The 18,495-nt window shown below is 46.1% G+C and overlaps 2 protein-coding genes across 2 annotated transcripts; both read right to left on the bottom strand.

Annotated features, from left to right (window-relative positions):
* Nucleotides 1–553: 553 nt before the first annotated feature.
* Nucleotides 554–6,217, bottom strand: LOC137474890 (aldo-keto reductase family 1 member B1-like). Its single transcript, XM_068191957.1, has 10 exons — nt 6,098–6,217; nt 5,851–6,018; nt 5,415–5,531; nt 4,109–4,186; nt 3,754–3,876; nt 3,171–3,271; nt 2,937–3,018; nt 2,360–2,443; nt 1,893–1,975; nt 554–1,171 (listed from the first exon to the last, which is right to left on the bottom strand). The coding sequence occupies exons 1-10, from the start codon at nt 6,170–6,172 to the stop codon at nt 1,129–1,131; spliced, it is 954 nt and encodes a 317-aa protein (XP_068048058.1). The 5' UTR covers nt 6,173–6,217; the 3' UTR covers nt 554–1,128.
* Nucleotides 6,218–8,552: 2,335 nt separating this feature from the next.
* LOC137474892 (aldo-keto reductase family 1 member B10-like) lies at nt 8,553–15,037 on the bottom strand. The gene is given in 12 exon segments (XM_068191959.1): nt 8,553–8,853; nt 9,310–9,392; nt 9,812–9,895; nt 10,342–10,423; nt 10,586–10,629; nt 10,631–10,696; nt 11,189–11,311; nt 11,967–12,044; nt 13,193–13,309; nt 14,304–14,355; nt 14,357–14,451; nt 14,815–15,037. Coding segments are annotated over 12 exon segments (933 nt in total). The 5' UTR covers nt 14,881–15,037; the 3' UTR covers nt 8,553–8,810.
* Nucleotides 15,038–18,495: the final 3,458 nt, after the last annotated feature.

Genomic DNA, 18,495 nt, shown 5'->3' with positions numbered 1-18,495 from the left:
GACAGCGTGCCCCTCAGTGGGATGTTACAAACATTATATACCAAAAACTATGTGTGGTATGTTTACAATAATGTGCCAATACCTATCACCCATGTTGAACAGTGTGTCCCCAGCCCAAACCAACAGAAAAATGCCAACACCACAGTGAGACATGGAGGGCATGAAGAAGAAGAAAAAGGACAAGGCACACCCAGTTTCCTCCATCTTGCCTCCTTTGAACCCCTTACCTAGAATCCTAAAATTCTACTTTTGCACCCGTGCCACACTAATTACTACTTTTATCAAACACTCAGAGCTTGTAATTCATCCTGAAAGACTGAAAAATCTTTTGCATGGACAGAGATCAGAGACAGTGTCTCTCGGGGCTCTGTACAGGGGGGCTCCTGACCCCCTGCGAGGGTCCCAGACCTTCCACGGCAGCCAGAGGGACGCCCTGGATTCCCACACTCCACCACCTTTTGTCAGGGGAAAACTTTACTCAATCACATGGTTACAGTGAGCAGAGACCTGTCCCAGTGACTCAGCACATTAGAATAGAACTTCCAAACCAGCAGTAATCAAAATATTTTTATTTTGGTCAAGAATAAAATTGAACATCAATCTCTGTCCAGTTTCAGCCTGTAAAAAAGTGACTGAAATAAGGCCCAGTATGAGTTATTATTCATCTATAGGTCTGGACACTTCTCCCATTCATTCTTATTTTCTAGAAAGCTTTGGGCTGTTCTCTAGGAGTTAATTTTGTCGTTTACCTTCAGCCAGTGATTATGTGATTATTCAGGATGGATTTTTCTCCTGCACTTACACATCCTTAACCCTGAAGCCTTAAGTGGTGCTGATGCAAGACAGTAGATAAAAATCAGTTGCTAGTTCCCTCTTCTGTTTTCTCCTTTGCTATTTCAGCCATGCAGAGACACTCATGTAATAAGAATTATCATATGTTCTGTTTTCTTCAGAAGAAGTGTACAATTTCCTTTCACCAAAGGAAAAACCCAAAGTCACTGAACACATATCCTGTGCCTTAGCTGGGAAGAGGGATACAGTGTGTCAGCTACATGGTGCACAATTCGAGGCAATGGTTGAAGCTCATTAAACCCTGGGGGCCTGAGAGAGGGCAGGAATAAAACATCTTCAGTATTCTGCATTGAAAGGGTACTCCTTGTGGTTTTTGCACCTGGAGGAAATCAAAGAGGAAAGATTACTCAAGGCTAAAATTACTGCTGTATAGAACAACAGTGGGTGTACAGAGGAGCCTTCAAAGCTGGCTCTGAACTGAATAACTGCAGAATGAACTTAAGAGACTTGATAGTATAGAAACAGCCTACAGGACCAACAATTCCAGCCTTTTTCTATTATTCAGGCACTGAACAGTGGTGGGACCAAGTTACTTTCTAGACAGAGAGTTAAAATTCACACTGCTTACAGAGACAGCAGCAGTTTCTGTGGTCTTGCAGCCAAGACTGCCTGTCTTGGTGCCTATCTGCAAGCAGCTGTGCTTTGTACTGCAAAACAGATGGTCATTCCCCACCACAACCCACTGTGTAAGAGCTGATATCAATTTATAATACCCCACAGAAAAAAATTACCCAAAACTGAAAACCACCTAGTGCTCATTTCTCCCATATCAACCCAGCCAAAGTTATCAACTAGAACTCTCATTTTGGAATTCCAGGCACACAAAGTTTCCTGGAGAATGGATTCACAATGAATACACAGCATGACTTATCCTCGCCTATCAGTCAATAAAGTGGAAGTATAACAACAGATGCTTCATCCCCAAAATTATTTCAGATCTCAAAATATACCCATATTGAACAGCTATAACCAGTTCCTGTGAGATCAGGATAAAGATCATTGAAAATGTAAGAGTTTGAAGGACACAAACTGTCACTTACGTGACCATTTCACAGATCCTCCAGTTTCTGTTTAAGCTAAGAAGGGTGGCCATCTCTTCTTTAGTCAGTTCAAAGTCAAACACCTAAAAAGAGAAAACCAGCTGGATTTAACTTCTTTGAACAAGTCAAATCAGAAGCAAGATTCACGAGATTAAAGAACAAGTTCTTATCAGAAAAGATGCTGGGTACAAGTGATGGATTCATGAAACATGGAAAGGAAAATAAATCCAGACTCTACTGGCAGAGGGAAGAAACAGAAGAACAGGAGACACCATGTAAAGTGCCTGATAGTTTTATCAGCACACTGTTTCCAACAGCTCTGTCTATTCTTCACTGTAGTTTTTCACTGCAGCCCTGACTTCCAGACAGACAGAAAGAGCCCAGCCCTCTTGGTGCAGGAGACCATGGCAAGGGTGATAAAGGGTCACTGCCAAGCCTGCCCTGAAGGCTCACTCCTGATCCCTCACCTGGAAGTTCTCCACAATGCGCTCTGGGGTGACAGATTTGGGAATCACAATCACATTTCTCTGGATCTGGAAGCGAAGGAGAACCTGCAAAAAGAGACAACTGAATCCCTCCTCCTGTTCCAGCTGCTGTTTTCCCTGAGCTATCCCCACTTCTGCAGAGCTGCATTTCAAATCATCCCTGGCCCTGCAGTGCAGGCTGCAGTGCCTGGAGAGCAAAGAGGGAAGCGGTGGAGCCTCACAGGAGACCTCCCTTCCCATCCAGGTTTGGGCCAGTCCATTCCTTTTCTTAGCACCCAGGAGTTTTGCACTATATACAAGACTTTCCTGTCTGCAAAAGGACTTGAGAAGGGAAGTGACAGCTGAAGGTGAGTCAAGAATACGTTCTTGACTGATGGCCAGAGTTAGTAGTAGCATATCTTGGAGGCCACAGAGTGGACAGCCTGCACTGCTTGTTTACAAGAGAAAAAAGCAGCATTGTTCACAGGTAACACCACAGAGGCTGTTCCCTCTCTTCAGACATAGTTTCCCAAATTGCTGTGTTACAGGAAGGGGTATCCACTGTCTGGCACCTACTCACCTGTGCTGGGGTTTTGTTGTGCTTGGCTGCAATCTCCTTGATCTTGGGGTCATCCAGAAGATTAGGTGCCTCTGGCTTAGAACTAGACAAAGTGGGGGAGAAAAGGATGAAACGACACAGAATCACTTCAGAAAGATTCTAACTAGCCCCATTAATTAATTAAAAAAAAAATATATATATACCTGCACCATTACTCAGTTAGTCATAAATCACATGAACCCACTTGGAAATTACCCATCAGGACGTCCAAGGGGACAGTATGCTGTCACAGTGATCCCTTTGGAATGGCAGTAGTCAATCAGCTTCTCCTGGGAAAGGTATGGATGACACTCAATCTGCCAACACAGAAGCACAGACTGAGAGCTGTAAAACTACTGTGGTTTTCCTTTGCTCCAGAGGCTTTTCTGAATCTTGATTTCCTAATTACAGGTTGCCTTCACCCCACCCTGCAGGAGGCCTATGTGACAAGACAAGTCTATAACTCTATATGGCACCAACTTTTATGTGATTTTTGGATTTTTTTTCTCAGAGGCTTTATAAGAGTCAATCATTATGTCAGAATGATCCCTCATATGTGGATTCTTCATGCCTCCAGAGAGAATGGTTCCTAGGAAAACACTCCAAAGTTAGTGTTTCAACAAGATGAGACAAAAAGGAAATATTCTGGTTCTGTTTGTATGAAGAAATATGCAGAGAGAGGGATTTAAAGTACATGCTGTGTCTACTTTGTTCTCCCTTTTCCCACCTCCTCATTCAACTGTAATCAGAACTTTATAATCCCTGAAAAGTATTCCCCTGCAGCCACTCTGCAGCTCACCTGATTATTTGCAGGTTTGTACTTCAGTCCTGGCTTGTTCAAGATTCTTTCAATCTGCTCACGGTTGAAGTTGGAGATTCCAACGGCTTTTACCAGGCCAGCATCCACCAGCTCCTCCATGGCCTGGCAGAAAGAGGAGCAGAGTCAGTATGCAGTGGGTAAGACGTGACTGAACTCATTCTTCCTGACATGCTCTGCTTGTCTTCACGGGAAGCACATTTTTAAAAGCTACCGTGCGCTTCTGCGAATTCTTTCCAACTAATTCTGCATGCATGGCTGCACATTCTGCAGCTGCTGAAGCCAACACCACTGCTGAGGACAGAAGATGTGACTCTTCCACTCGGGATCAACTCACCTCCCAGGTCTGCAGAATATCTGTGTTGCTGGGGATAGCCATGCCTTTGTCATCTACAGGGAGCAGGTCCTCTCCTGCCTGTCAGTGACAAAGAAAGTGCTTGAAAACCTCTTGACAAGTCCACTCGAGTGCTCATAACCACAATACCTTAAACTTCTAGTGCAAGAGTGCTAATTCTTGTCTACACTTCTGAGAAGTGGAAGGAATTTAAGGCATTTTTGCCAGTGACCATTCCCCATAGAACAGGTTTTTCTGGTGGACCCCTGGAAGTGATGGCTCACCCAAACACCCACAGGGAAGGAAACAAACCAGTCAGAGCTGCAGCCTCCAGTCTCATATGTGCTCCCTTCAGGGGCTGTTCTTTAGTTCCCACTTAGGAAGAACTGTTTTGCTCTTTTTCCAGGGGGGCAGCAACACTTTGGTCCACACAACACCAGATCTACTGAAAAGATCTATTGTGTGTACTGACAGTTCTTCCATGACAACACTCAGTGCAAACCAACACTAGGAAAGTTGGAAGAGCCTTTGTGTACAAGTTATGAAAAGATGCCAAGACTGAACTGTGTTTAGCAACTGTTTGCTGCTGTCACCATGAGACAGTTTCATCTTCATGGCTCTGTTAATATAAAGTTAAAATAAAGCATGCAAAAAAGATCAGCATCTCAAAGGCAACAGGTAGAATGGGGAGGGATCAGACTGCAGGAGGATAGAAAGGCTGTGACAAGAAATTTTCAAACTCAGATATCAACTCCTTCACTGATCTTGGGGGGGGCCTAAACACTCTCACAGAAGCTTCACCTTTTAAATTCCTATCTCAGTGGAACAACACTAAGGCCTTTACAAGCAAGGCCAGCTCAATCTGTACTGCATTAAGGACTTGGTGATTAAAGAGAGAAATGGAAAACAGAAATGCTTTCTTTTGCTCTCTGATTCTGTAGCACACAAAGGAAAATTGCAGGGAAGCAGCAAAAAGCAATCTTCGTTCCCACAAGGGATGATTTTGAGATGAACACACACTGGATTTGCAAGAGGAAAGGAAAGCAGCCTGTCTTATGCTTGGAGCTGGGAGAGCTGCCTCTAGTTTCTCCAGATTTCAGGCCATCATTCCCAGGATCAAAGGGGTACACAAACAACTGCCTCTGAGGCAGAGACCAAGAGCCTGAGTCACACAGCCAGGGTCAAGCTGAGCACCAGAGAAATGCTGGCACAGATAGCAGGCAGGCAATTGTCTTTGTCAGCCAGAACAATTATTGGGCTGTTAAGCCAGCCACAAGAAGCAAAGTTAAGGGCGTTGCTGCTACTGTACCTTGAAGCCGAAAGGCCAGTGGACAAGGTAGAGATCCAGGTAACCCAGCTTCAGGTCGGCAAGACTCTTCTGGCAGGCTGCCTTCACCAGAGGCTTCTCGTGAAAGGTGCACCACAGCTGGAGACAAAAACAGGGCAGACCGTGACCTCCAGGGTCAAAGCTGTCGGGTGCTCTCCTGCACAGCACAGGAATGCTCCCTGTTCTTTGGAATGAGGTATGCAATGAGGCCAGCTCAGCGCTCTTCACACGCAGTGAGGTCTGGGCTGTGCGGCAGCATAGGAAACAAGAGGAGAGCATCAGAATGAACTCATTTTCATTACAAACTTCTCCAGTGCTACGACGTTTAACTACGTTCCATGTTAGACAGACGCTCCTACTGTAAAAACACCACAGGTAGAACCGGTGTGTCCATAATCCATGGCCATCTGATCCATACCTTACTGACCACGAAGAGGTCCTCTCGCTTCACAGCCCCTTCCTTGATTTTCTGCTGGATCCCTTCCCCAACCTCCTTCTCATTCTGGTACACATAGGCACAGTCGAAGTGGCGGTACCCGGCATCGATGGCAGCCGTCACCGCAGCTGCCACCTTCCCTGGGGGGGACTAAAGGGAAAAAGGGCCGGACGGGTCTCGGTGAGGGATTCCCGGGTGCTGCCCCGTCCCGCAGCGGAGCCCGCCTCACCTTCCATGTGCCCAGCCCCATGAGGGGCGCGCTGGCGGCGGCCCCGAGCCGCGCGTACCCCGCCATGCCCGCCATGCTTGCCCCGCGCCCGCAGCCAATCAGCGCCGCCGCCCCGCGCGAGCCCGCCGCGCCGACCAATCAGCGCCCCCACTCCGCGCGAGCCCGCCAATCGGCGGCGGAGCCGGCAGCCAATGGGCCCCGCCGGCGGCCATGGCGGGGCGGTTCGTGCCGCGCAGGCCGGGCGCGCGGCGGGCGCTCCCGGGAGAAGGGCGGAATTCCCCGCGGGAGGACCCGGGCTGAGCGCAGGGTGTCCCGGCCCGGCTGCAGTGAAACGTACACTTTAAGGGATTTAGAGATTTTAGAGGAGCTAAGATTTTAGTTAGAGATAAGCCTTACTAGAGTTAATTAAAATAAGGCCTTGATGAAGTTAAGAGTTAGTAGTTAACTAATAATTGCTTGTCAACACAACGTTCAGTTAGCTGGGTTTGTAATGAAGAAAATAGAAACTAACAAAGAGCTTTTAGGAGCAAAAGGCAATTGCGGACCTCCTCTGCTCTGAAACCAATTGAAGACAGGGAATGGGAGCTCTACCAAGGTTCATTTGTCATATTTGCGTTGAAAAGGTAGAATGGTCAGAATGAGGAAGACTTCATTTACTTCCTCATGTTGGGACCCCTCCCCAGGAAAGGGACCACTGACCCATTTCAAGGCACAAACTACGCATGCTTAATAGCTTTTGAACTGATTAGCATACAAAGCGAGGATGAGATGTACCAGAATGATGAATATGTATTTGTATTTTGGGTATTCAATACTTGTATGGATAAAAGGACTCTGTAATCACCTGAGGGGCGCGGTGTGTATTTGGGAGCTATCCCACACGCTGCCCGGCGTCGCAATAAACATACACTTTCTGACTTCAAACTGTTAGAGAGTTTTTGTCCGTCACAGTTGGATATCGGTACTAGATCAATATCCGTGTTTCTTTAATAAATCAGCAGCTCCTGCAGGGATCAGCTCCTGCAGCGCCCTGTCCCTGTGCCACGGGGTGTCCGTGCGTGTCCTCCTTGTGCCATGTCCCCGGGTGTTCCGATGCCCTCTCGGTTCCCTGAGAGTGACACCAACACGGGACAAACACTTTCACTTTGGGGCGAGTTTGCGAGCAGTTTTGGAAATGATCAGTACAAATCACTTTCTTTTAGATGCTGAGGGAAAGGGTGTTTTGGTGTGTTTTCAAAACTACAGAAGAACGCTGAGTTTACAGCGAATGTCACAACGATCGCGTTGTCCCTCTGCCTCTCATCTGCCTTTAGGGAGGTGCAGACTGTATTTCAGAAGGAAACACACAAGTGTAGAAATAAACGGTGGGCGACCTTTTAATTTCACATTAGAAACTGACTTCGCAAATTTGGAGAGGCAAAATATGCTGTGCGGATGGGCTGTTGAAAGTGCAATGAAAAATAAATTAATTTATCAACAGGATCCTCCAACTGCTCCATAATAGCCTGTCAGGGCTGCTTGCGAGGCTTTGCTGTTTGCTTGTACTCGGAGAATTCCTTCAGGTACAAACATAAATCTGAAATACGTACAGTGGTGCGTTTTTCTCTGGATGCCTTTCCCACAGCAAACACCCAAGATTTTTCTGCTTCATTTAACTGAAGGCAGACAAGATAATTAGTTTTCCCTTTAATCTTCCCCCAGGTTTCTAGCAGTGCTGTCAGCTGTCCTCTGCAGGATGTGGTATTATCGCAGTTTAACCATGTAGGAGAGCAGGGCTGAGAAATGCAATTTGCTCTTTCTCTACTTTCTTCTGTGAACTCATGTTCTCCTGTGAAGGCTGGTGCTTGTTTTTCCTAAGGCATGCCATGAGAGACACCTTGGTGTTTTAAGAGAGGATTTTGGCAGAAGTTTTTGTGTTTTGCTTTTTTTGTGTGAGGCCTTGCCCAGACCATGCCAATACCTGGGAGGTGACACTTGTTTCTGTCCTGAAGGTGTGGCTGGGGTTGCCAGATGATGGCAAGGCCTTTGAGAAAAGAGTATATGTTGGAACAGAATGTTTACATTGCTACATGGTGTGCATGGGTTCAACTTCCAGATGGTTGTCAAGGCAGGAATAAAATGGGGGTAGAGATTTAAATCTGATGCCTCTTTCTTGCACGGAGTTCAGATCAAGCCAGGAGCATCCTCTGAGGTCCCACCAATCTCTCTGTGTCTTCTCAAGAGGTTTTTTTGGAAGATCTGTGATAATTCTTGTATTTGTCTATTAAAATCAGGGCTGTGGCTGGTGAGGAGGGGACAAGGTGGGTGCTGAGGGATGGCAGGGGAAAATGCTGAGTGTCCCAGGCAGGATCTGTGTTCCCACAGTGCAGGTGACTGCAACCCAACCCTCTGTGCATCTCTGGGTGGGAGGGTTCTCGGTTTTTCGTACAGCAGACAGAAAACTTTCCACCAATTAGGTTTTTGCATTTTAAAGTTATTTTTTTTTAAAAATAGAGACACCTCTGATGAAATTGTGGATCTGTGGGGAGCGTTTGTCAACATCGGGTTTCTGCTGATGCAAGGCTGAAAGCAACCAGTGAATAGTGGTGCTGTAGGAAATGCTCCTTCCTTCTTCCAAAAACGCCAAATTGTGGGGTAAACATCTCATGTGTTCACTGGCAGCACCAGGGCAGATGGCACCAGAGGTCTAGTGAAGGCCATGTTACAAGCACCTTCAATATTCTGCATAGAAAGGGTATTCCTTGAGATTTTTGGGCCTGAAAGAAATGAAAGTGCGCATGTTGTTTTCACACATGATCTAATTGGGATGTAGAGATATGTTGTGTGCATGGAAGAACCACCAAGGGAAGGCCTGCATCACGGAGTTACAGCAAGAATAGGTGGAGATGCATGTCCTCCTTTCTCTAGTACAGACAGAGGTGAGTTGAACATTCAGAACCCATTTTTTGTAATTCAAGAGAGTTTCCTGAAAACTAAGAATTAAAAAATATAATGTAGTTTGGTTTAAATTTTGTTTTGTTTTGTTTTTAAAATGAAAATATTAAGCCCTCTCCTGAAAATGTTATTTTTTTGGGGACAAACCAGTTGGAGTTTGAGTTTGCGTGATTTTTTAAAAAATTGAATTTCATGTTACCTAGAAGCTGTGACACAAAATTCCTTGTAAAGAATATTCAGAATTAAAGAATTAGAAGAAAACAAGCAGCATTGCTTACACGTTCATTTCACAGATCCTCCAGTTTCTGTTGAAGGTCAGAATAGTTGCCATCTCCTCTTTAGTCAGTTCAAAGTCAAACACCTAAGTAGAGATACAAGTGGAAATCACTTCTTTGAACAAACCAAAGAGAAATACAAGAGCAGCTCCACACTGGAGAATTTATTTTCACACATGGACCACTGAATTATGAAGAACAACTTGTTTTATAGACATAAGGGACTGTTTTATGATCATTGCTAATTCTAGGTAAGACATTTCTGGCATGTTCCTGTGTGGGGAGTCCAAGCAAGCTGTGCCTGCTCTTCCATCCACAAGCCATGGAACAGAGAATATCATGTAAGGATTGCTGATTAAACTCTCAAGAAGTAGGCCTGGGTTAACACTCAGTAAAGTGTAGTTAAGAAGGAAGAAGCCCAGCCCTCTTGGTGCAGGAGACCATGGCAAGGGTGATAAAAGGTCACTGCCAAGCCTGCCCTGAAGGCTCACTCCTGATCCCTCACCTGGAAGTTCTCCACAATGCGCTCTGGGGTGACAGATTTGGGAATCACAATCACATTTCTCTGGATCTGGAAGCGAAGGAGAACCTGCAAAAAGAGACAACTGAATCCCTCCTCCTGTTCCAGCTGCTGTTTTCCCTGAGCTATCCCCACTTCTGCAGAGCTGCATTTCAAATCATCCCTGGCCCTGCAGTGCAGGCTGCAGTGCCTGGAGAGCAAAGAGGGAAGCGGTGGAGCCTCACAGGAAACCTCCCTTCCCATCCAGGTTTGGGCCAGTCCATTCCTTTTCTTAGCACCTAGGATTTTAGCAGTCTATGCAAGGTTTAAATTTTCTGCAAGAGGACTTGAGAGGTGAAGTCACATCTGAAGGTGGTCAAAAATCTTTTTGATGGCCTAAGACTTAATAGTGTGTCCTGGAGGTAATATAATAAAAAAATCTGCATTGTTAGGGAAAAATCAGAGGAGTGCCACAATTTATAGAGATTCTACCCTTTCTGGAGCTCTGTTTTCCTACACTGGGAAGGAGTACCCACCTGTGCTGGGGTTTTGTTGTGCTTGACTGCAATCTCCTTGATCTTGGGGTCGTCCAGAAGGGAAGGATCCCCGGGCTTAGCCCTACATAGAGGAAACAAATCAGTGGCAAGAAACCTCCACAGAAAGATACAGCACAGCAACAGAAATCTGTGTTTAAATAAGAAATGAGTGGTGTTATGTGTAGTCTCAGTGCTTCAGTCATCACCCCCACCAGCTCCCTGGCAGATTGCAAAGCAAATTTACCATGGTCTGTCAGGAGAGCCAAGGGGACAGTATGCAGTCACAGTATGCAGTCCCTTTGGACTGACAGTACTTGATCAGCTTCTCCTGTGTGAGGTATGGATGAGATTCAATCTGCCAGCACAAAAATAGAGTCTGACAGTGGCAGAACTGCTGCAATATTGTTATGTTCCCTAAATTCTCTCCTAGTCCAATTAGAGGCTGCTTTTTTTTTCCCTAATTTGACAGTGCCCTGCATGATAATACCCATCCTTAGTACTAAAACCACCTATTTTGATACAAAGTGCTTATGCAGTTTTTGCTGGGGGGGGGGAGCAGTTCACAAAGCTCATCTCTGGGTTCTTTATTATTCCAGAAAGACTGTTTTCAGGGAACTTCTCCAGCATCCTTAAACAGTGGTTGAGCAAGGTGATAAAAAAAAAAAAAAAAAAACAAAACAAAAAAACAAAGGAGCATCCAAGTGCTGTACTCTGAAATATCCGTGGAGAGGGATTTAAAGTACATCCTATATCTATTCTGTTTGCCCTTTTAGTATCTCCTCATTCCACTGTAATTGGACTTTATAATCCCACAAAACCAGTCACCTGCATTCACTTTGCAGCTCACCAGGACATTTGCAGGCTTGTGCTTCAGTCCTGGCTTGTTCACGATTCTTTCAATCTGCTCATGGTTGAAGTTGGAGAATCCAATGGCTTTTACCAGTCCACAGTCCACCAGCTCCTCCATGGCCTAAAATAGCAAAATCATCATCCAGTGTGCCAGACAGCTCAGGATGATGTTCTTCCTAATGTGACTTGTTTCCCACCACGAGCAGCACAAAAGAACTATTTAAAGTTGCAAAGTTCTCTGAGGGAAAAGCAGGTGCTGGCACATTAATGCCATCTCACTCAAGCCCAAATTCTCATTTCCCGAGTGTGTAGAAATTCCCACTGAGTTGCATGAGGAGAAGAATGATGATACTCAGTAATCCACTGTTGTGCAAGCATTGGAGGACTGTCCCACACATTATAGGCCAGACATCAACCTAAAAATGTCTTTATTTGTCTGAAATTTGTTTGAGCAACTCAAGAAAGGCACAAGAACTGTGGTGAAAACAGTTGTGCAGCTGCTGCTCCACAGTGAACTTTTTCTAGCTTCAGTCTGGTGTGCAGCTCCACTGGAAATGCTTCTGCAGCTCCAGTCAAGTAAGACACTCAGAGAATGGGAGTAACCAGGGACAGGTTAAACATGCCCATTATGAAAAGCTATTTTGTACTGCCTTATGTTCTTTCCAGCTAATTTCCTGTGAGCAAGACAACAGTTCTGTGACTGCTGAAGGTAAAGGAAGCATGGCAAAGACTGATGAGGACAGAGAACATTTCTCTTCTGCTCTGGCTGGACTTACCTCCCACGTCTGTAGAAGATCACAGTTGCTAGGTATGGCCATGCCTTTGTCATCTTTGGGAAACAATTCCTCTCCAGCCTGTTAGAGAGAGAGAAAAGGCTTGAAATAACCTCTGCTGAGACACAGAGGTTATTTAGCTGTGTACAGTCACCCAGCAGGGATGTAAGGAGCTAAAGCTAATACTGCATTTAAAAAAAATTAAGTAATTCTCACCATAGCTTAACTAGTTCTTCAGTCACTTCTTAGTTCATGCATTTTTGTCATCTACTATCCCAATAAAGACAGGTGTTTCTGCTGGACCCTCTGAAGTGATGATCCACAAAGTGCATGCAGGGAAGTGGGTAACTTACAGAATAATATTCTGCAGTCTTACATGAGTTCACATCAAGTATTGTCCGAGTAACAGTTTCTTTAGGTGTTTTTAAAAAGCTGTGGAGGACTGACTTTGGCCCTGTGAACCCAGACATTTATACTGGAGTGCGTCTACTGACAGATGTCCTGTGGGGAGGCTCACTGTTGAAATTGCTGTAGTAAAAAAACTAGAACAGCCTGGCCTGTAACTAGACAGTATGGCCAAAGTATTCTGAATTATTGGAATTACCTAAATGCCACAATATTGTGCAGTTTCACTTGACAGCTTTGTCCACGTAAAGCTAACTAAAACAATATTGGAGGAATGGAGCTGAGCTCAAAAGCATGAGGGAGAATAGAGATTTTGATAGGTATCATCTTTTTGAAATTCGAAGTCTGTGAAACAACACTAAGGCTCCTACAGGCAAGGTCAGCTCAATCTGTACTGTATTAAGGATTTGGTGATCAAAGAAAGAAATGGGAAATGGAAGTGTTTACTTGCATCGTGTGAGTCTGCAACCTGCAGAGGAAAGAATTTCTGTTAGGGGGCAAACTGCACCTCTCTGTCCCAGGGGGTTTTCTTTCAGAAGAGCACGCCTTGGGTTTGTAAAGGAAAGGGAAAGAGGCACAGCTTTTGCTTGCAGCCAGAGGCCTGACCCTGTTGCTGGGTCTGCCTCTCCATTATCAGGAGGGCAGAGGACGCTGTGCAGGCAGCGCTCTCGGGCAGGGATCAGGGCACAGCAGAGCAGGGTGGGCAGCACCGGGGCTGTGCTGGCACAGCAGGCACGGGCTCTTTCTAGAGCAGCAGTGGTGCTGCAAGTGCTCCTGGCACTGCTGAGGAGCTCTCCCAGGAATGAGACCTGCTGCTACCATACCTTGTAGCCAAAAGGCCACTGGATGAGGTAGAGATCCAGGTAATCCAACTTCAGCTTGGCAGGACTCTTCTGGCAGGCTGCCTTCACCAGAGGCTTCTCGTGAAAGGTGCACCACAGCTGGAGACAAAAACAGGGCAGACCGTGACCTCCTGGTTAATGCTCTTGGGTGCTCTCCTGCACAGCACAGGAATGCTCCCTGTTCTTTGGAAGATGATGTGGCATGAGGCCATCCCAGTGCTCTTCAGATGTGGCAAGCTCTGGGCTGGGCCTGGCCTGTGACTCTGGGGGCAGGGTCGGTGCCAGTCTGGTTCCATGAGTTCACCCATCATTTGTGCTACCCCTTTTCCCCAGGGTCTGCCTTGGCAGTAGGGGGCTTTTCGAGGCAGTGGTGTATCTGAGTGTTGTTCCTGAGCGTGCACAGAACTCTGCACTGCATGGAGCAGGCAAAGCCAAGAAGGCATAAGACAAGCCACAAAGAGTGGTTGCTACCAACCTTTACTTAGGTAAGAAGTAACTCCAGATTCCAGCTAAGTAGCCTGATTTTTGTATTAAGAAAGAAAACCCACCCACCCCACCTTCCTTGGGACACGTGCTGAGCAGATTACAGCGTCTCAAGGTGCCCAGAACGACGCCTCCCATGGCAGGGACACCCCTTTGGCAGTGCTCTGAGCCCAGCTGCTGGAACAAGCACCAGGCAGTGACAGGCCCATGTGCCCTGCTGCGCTTTAGCATCAGCAGGCTGTCAATAGCAAGCTGCTTCTGCCTCTATCAGCCCTTTACACTCAGTGGTCTCTGACCTCTGCATCACTACCTTGCTTGGGGCTACCTGGTCCACTCTGCTTTTTCCTGCTTCCCTTTTCTTGCATTAATCAATCCATCCCCCCAGGACTACGGGGTCACCACAGCGGGGTGCAGACACACTGTATCCTTCCTAACTCTCCCTAGGGAATGGGGTGAAGCTGTAAGCATGCATCAGGAGTGACCTGAATTCTGTTATGATTTGCTTTATCCTACAGCATAAAGTTTGTTACTTACCTTCCTGCTAGGCAAATACTCTACACAAAGCATTCCCTCTGCTGTGCTCCAGGCTGCAGGATCATTGGATCCTTACCTTGCTGACAACGAATAGGTCTTCTCTTTTCACAGCATCTTCCTTGGTTTGTCTCACTCTCGTTCAGGTACGCGTAGGCACCGTCAAAGTGGCGGTACCTGGCATTGATGGCAGCCCTCACCGCAGCTTTTACTTGCCCAGCTGCAGACTCGAAAAAATGCATAAATATTAAGAATCTCAAAACAGTGGTTGTTAAAGGCCTTTATTCTAGCAAAATAAAACCAGGGAAACCATGTTGGGGAAAGCAATCCCCCCCTGCCCCAGTCCAGGTTGGTGGGGTTTTTTTTCCTTTACAAGAACACTATTTCTTGCAGTGATAAACATGGACTCCAGGGTTGGAAATCAACCTCCAACCATTTATCTGTAGCTCCACTCCTACTCAGGCTCAGCCCAACAGCCGGGCAGAGCAGAGCCCCAGGCACCAGGACAGCTCTCCAGAGCTGGACCAGGGGCCCTGCAGTTTTGTGCCTGGGAACTCTGCAGTACAGGTGCTTTACTCTGTAGCTCTTACCTCCCAGGTGCCCAGCCCCACGAGGAGCATCTTGGCAGTGGTGTTTAGCTGCACATAGGTTGCCATGGTCCTGCACTCCCTCCTGGTTGACTCACCACAGCTGCCTCTTCCCTGGCTGGTTTAACAGTGTTCATTGGCCAGGGCAGGGGACCATGCTGGAGTGTCACTGGTGCTCTGGGTCCTCCCATATCCAGCAAACAAGGCTGTGGCTTTGTACACTCAGCTCGCAAAGGTTAATGTGAAAGCTGAAATAAATTAAAATTTGATAAGGCAATTACTTGGGGTGTGGCAGTGGTGTGCCCTGCAGACCTTTCCCTTGTCAAAAGATAAGGGTTGAGGGCAGGTGTGTCCTGATCAGGCTGGTGTTTCTGCTGGGATCAGCTCCTGCAGTGCCCTGCCCTGTCCCAGGGATTGTCCACGTGTCTCTCTTGTGCCATATGCCGAGGTGTTCTGACACCCTGTTGCAGTTTCCCCCCCAGATTTCCTGAGAGAGAAGGTTTCATTCAGTGAAAGTGCCCAGGTTTCATTCCTGGGCACTTTGGCCCAGGATTGTCACAGGTAAAGCTTGGGGGTGTGCTGAAAAGTGTCAGTAAACAAGTCCCAGGGTAGGGTGTGATGCAGAGGGCCCTGGCTCCTGGAGCTGCTCCCTCGTTGCTGGATATTCCTCTAGACTGAGCCCTTGGCTGGAGCAGTGTGTCCCCACCACAGTGGTGGTGGCCTGGGCTGGAGTCCCCTTGATGGAGCCTTGCCACCTTGTGTGCTGATGAAGTGAGACAGCTGGAGAAACCTTAGTGTGAGCTTGCAGAGGAAGGAGTTCCTTTTCACCCCCCCCAAAGGTGTTGGTAACCACTCCTCAGGCTGAAAGGTGAGGCACAGTGAAGAACAGGGAAGTTCACACAGGGCATGCATGCCAAACGTGAAAAGTAAAATTAAGTCCTTGTTTCTCCCCAGCCTTAACAGGATCATTCCCCGGGTAAAATTCCAGACCCGCCTTTTCTTTTTTTGTTTTCTTCACTTCTCCTTGTTTTATTATTGTGGACAGCAGGCATATCACTGTGGCTTGTTTTTTAGCAGGCAGTGCAGTCATAAAGGAGCTTAATAATGCAAAGACATGTGAGTGTAGAAGAGAAAAGGTGTCCTGTAGCTTCATGGTCATTGTGGATGCCATATATTATTACTGACACAACCTAACACACCCTTTAGCACAAAACTAGAGCAGGATCCAGGGTGGATGGATGTGTTTTAATGTTTGCACACACGGGGGCAGAGTTAAACTTGTGTGTGTCCACAGCTTTTGCATTTCTTCAATCTCAACTCAGCAGATTGAATTGGGTATTGTATTCCTTAGATTTTGTAATAATGAGAAGTTGGAAAGTCTCTCTTCCTAATAAAGGATAAGAAGAAAAAAAAATAAAGGTGGCTTACATTTGTCATAAATAGACTTGAAAATTTTCTGGTAGAGACTCAAAAGATACAAACCTGGGTTTAAAGAGGAAATTAGCCAGTTATGACCAATTTTCTGAATTGCTTGATCCTTAAATTAAAGACACAAAAATTAGTTTCCTTTTCCCTGCTGTCTTTTGCACTGAAATGTATAAGGCAGTCTACTGCTTCAACTCACCACTCTGTCTCAAAGATGTTCCAAAACTTGCACTTTTAAGTGTTGTTATGCACGTGGAGGGGAAATCAAGCCTGTTTTCTCCCTCCTGTTAAAAAGGCACTTACCTTCAAGATTTATGTCCGAGGAGAAGCAGGAGGACTATCTACAATTTAGTATGGTTGGATTTACTACACCTGGGAGCACTCTCCTGTGTTCAACAGCTCCAGCTTGTTTTTGACTGCAGCTACCTGTGGGGACTGTGGGCCATGTGCAGCTGGTGGGAAGCAGAGTGTGTTGTACAGACCTGGGCTGTTAACTGCACATTTGCAGCCAGAGGCTGCTTCCGTTGGGAAGTTTGCCATGGATTCAACAGCATGGAAATGAGCCATTTGTTATTATGTCTGCCAACAGTGCCAGTTCTTTGTTCTGCCAGTGCAGTACCAAACTCTGTCTAACCTATCCTGTATGTTGGCCCTGGTGTGCTCAGAATGGCTGGATGTTGTGATTTCAGCACTGTTTCCCAGTGCCTCATCCCCAGAGACCCCCCTGCAGCTCACAGTGCAGCAGCAGTGGTGGCTCAGCAAAATGGGGAGAGAGAATTCCTCAGCATCTGCATCCCAGTGTTGGCCTGGCCATGCTGGCCTCTGGGGGACAAAGCAAGAACAGTAAGAAGAGTAAGGATTGTCCTTTTCCTTCTTCCCAAGGACATTCCCCACTCTGTAGTGTAAACCAGCGAGCTCAAGAGCTGCTGGGGTTTCATGCAAAGCTGAGAAAATAGCTGTTCAAAATGGCCTTTTTTATACTTTTTCTCACTCACTGTATGTCACCCTCTAGAGCGAGATGGGCTTCCCAGTAGGAATAGTCCCAGTCTGACCTTTCCACAGCACTGGGCACACCAGAAGCCTGAAAATAATATATTTTGGGTTCTGAGAAAAGCCCAGCCAATTGTGTTCTGGAGCTGGAGTAACTATTACTGTTGCAAATAGAGGAAAGGGGAAAATCTGGGGAACATCAAGTTGAAACTACCCTGAAGAGGAACCTTTTAACTTAGCAGAACTGCAGGAAGGTACAGTTCTTGAGATCTACATCAAATGGGGTGGTGGTTTGGTGATAAAGAGAAGTGTAACTTGCCAACAAGTGGGTACCTGAGGGTAAACAGGACAGGAAGATGTAGTTAATAAAACTGTCAGGCAGTGGGGAGCAGACCCCTGGAGGCAGTGGAGGAGGTGTTGACAGCAGACAAGGGCAAAACAAGGCATGTTCATGATATTCCCAAAGAATAATATAGTTACATTTTCTTCTGAGTCTTGTCTACATGAAATCTTGCACTGTTTCATTATGCTGATGCAAATGCCTTTTTTGGACACATATCAGTTGAAGTATGTTGTGTATTGATCTTGGTTAAATCCCTTCCTTACCACTTCAGTTAAAACAGTAGAAACTACTCCAGCAAAATAACATCCATCCTCCTAAAGACTTCACATTAATTTAACAGCATCAGTTTTTAAAATGGTTTAATTAAACTGCAGCTTCCTTGCACAGGCCAGGACTGGTTGTTGTGGAAGCAGAAACATGTCAGTGTCTTTTGTGTCTTTTTTTTAACTTGTAAAAAGAAACCTTCTGATCACAGACTGGAGAGGTGGATTAATGTGGGACTGGCAAATACTTTGTTTGATTTTCTCTAGGTCAAACCCTGTAAAAAGATCAGGTACCAAAACATCAACACAGACCAAACCTTCTCAGTTGTTTCTGTGGGAGAATGGACTTTGTAATGAGGGGATAGGCAAATTCAATTTAATAGGAAGGACACCATGGCCAGCATCCAAACCCATCTCATCTATAAAAGGAAATTTTGCCCATCCCAGATCTACATTCCTGTCCAGTTCTGTTGGTAGGCATGGTTATCACAGGAATGGGATTTCCCTTCTCCTGTATGCAGACTCTAGATTTTCCAAAGCTCATCACTTTAGATAACAGTTTTTCTGGCCAAGTGGAGGCTCCTGTTCTCATGGAAAAATATTTTCATGCTTCCTTTCAAGTTTCAGCAGTAAGCCATGTCTGGTTTTGACAAGGAAAGGGAT

The sequence above is a fragment of the Anomalospiza imberbis genome, chromosome 5 (genome assembly GCF_031753505.1).
Source record: "Anomalospiza imberbis isolate Cuckoo-Finch-1a 21T00152 chromosome 5, ASM3175350v1, whole genome shotgun sequence".
NCBI lineage: Eukaryota > Metazoa > Chordata > Aves > Passeriformes > Viduidae > Anomalospiza > Anomalospiza imberbis.
The sequence above is the reverse complement of the archived record's forward strand: the minus strand, read 5'-3'. Positions and strand labels throughout refer to the sequence as shown.

Excerpts from the sequence above, each read along its gene's own strand:
- LOC137474890 (XM_068191957.1), bottom strand. The coding sequence starts at position 6,172 with ATGGCGGGCATGGCGGGGTACGCGCGGCTCGGGGCCGCCGCCAGCGCG. Across the intron at positions 4,187-5,414 it reads ACTGGCCTTTCGGCTTCAAG|GCAGGAGAGGACCTGCTCCC; the intron begins GTACAGTAGCAG and ends TGTCACTGACAG. Across the intron at positions 3,877-4,108 it reads ATATTCTGCAGACCTGGGAG|GCCATGGAGGAGCTGGTGGA; the intron begins GTGAGTTGATCC and ends TCTTTCTGCCAG.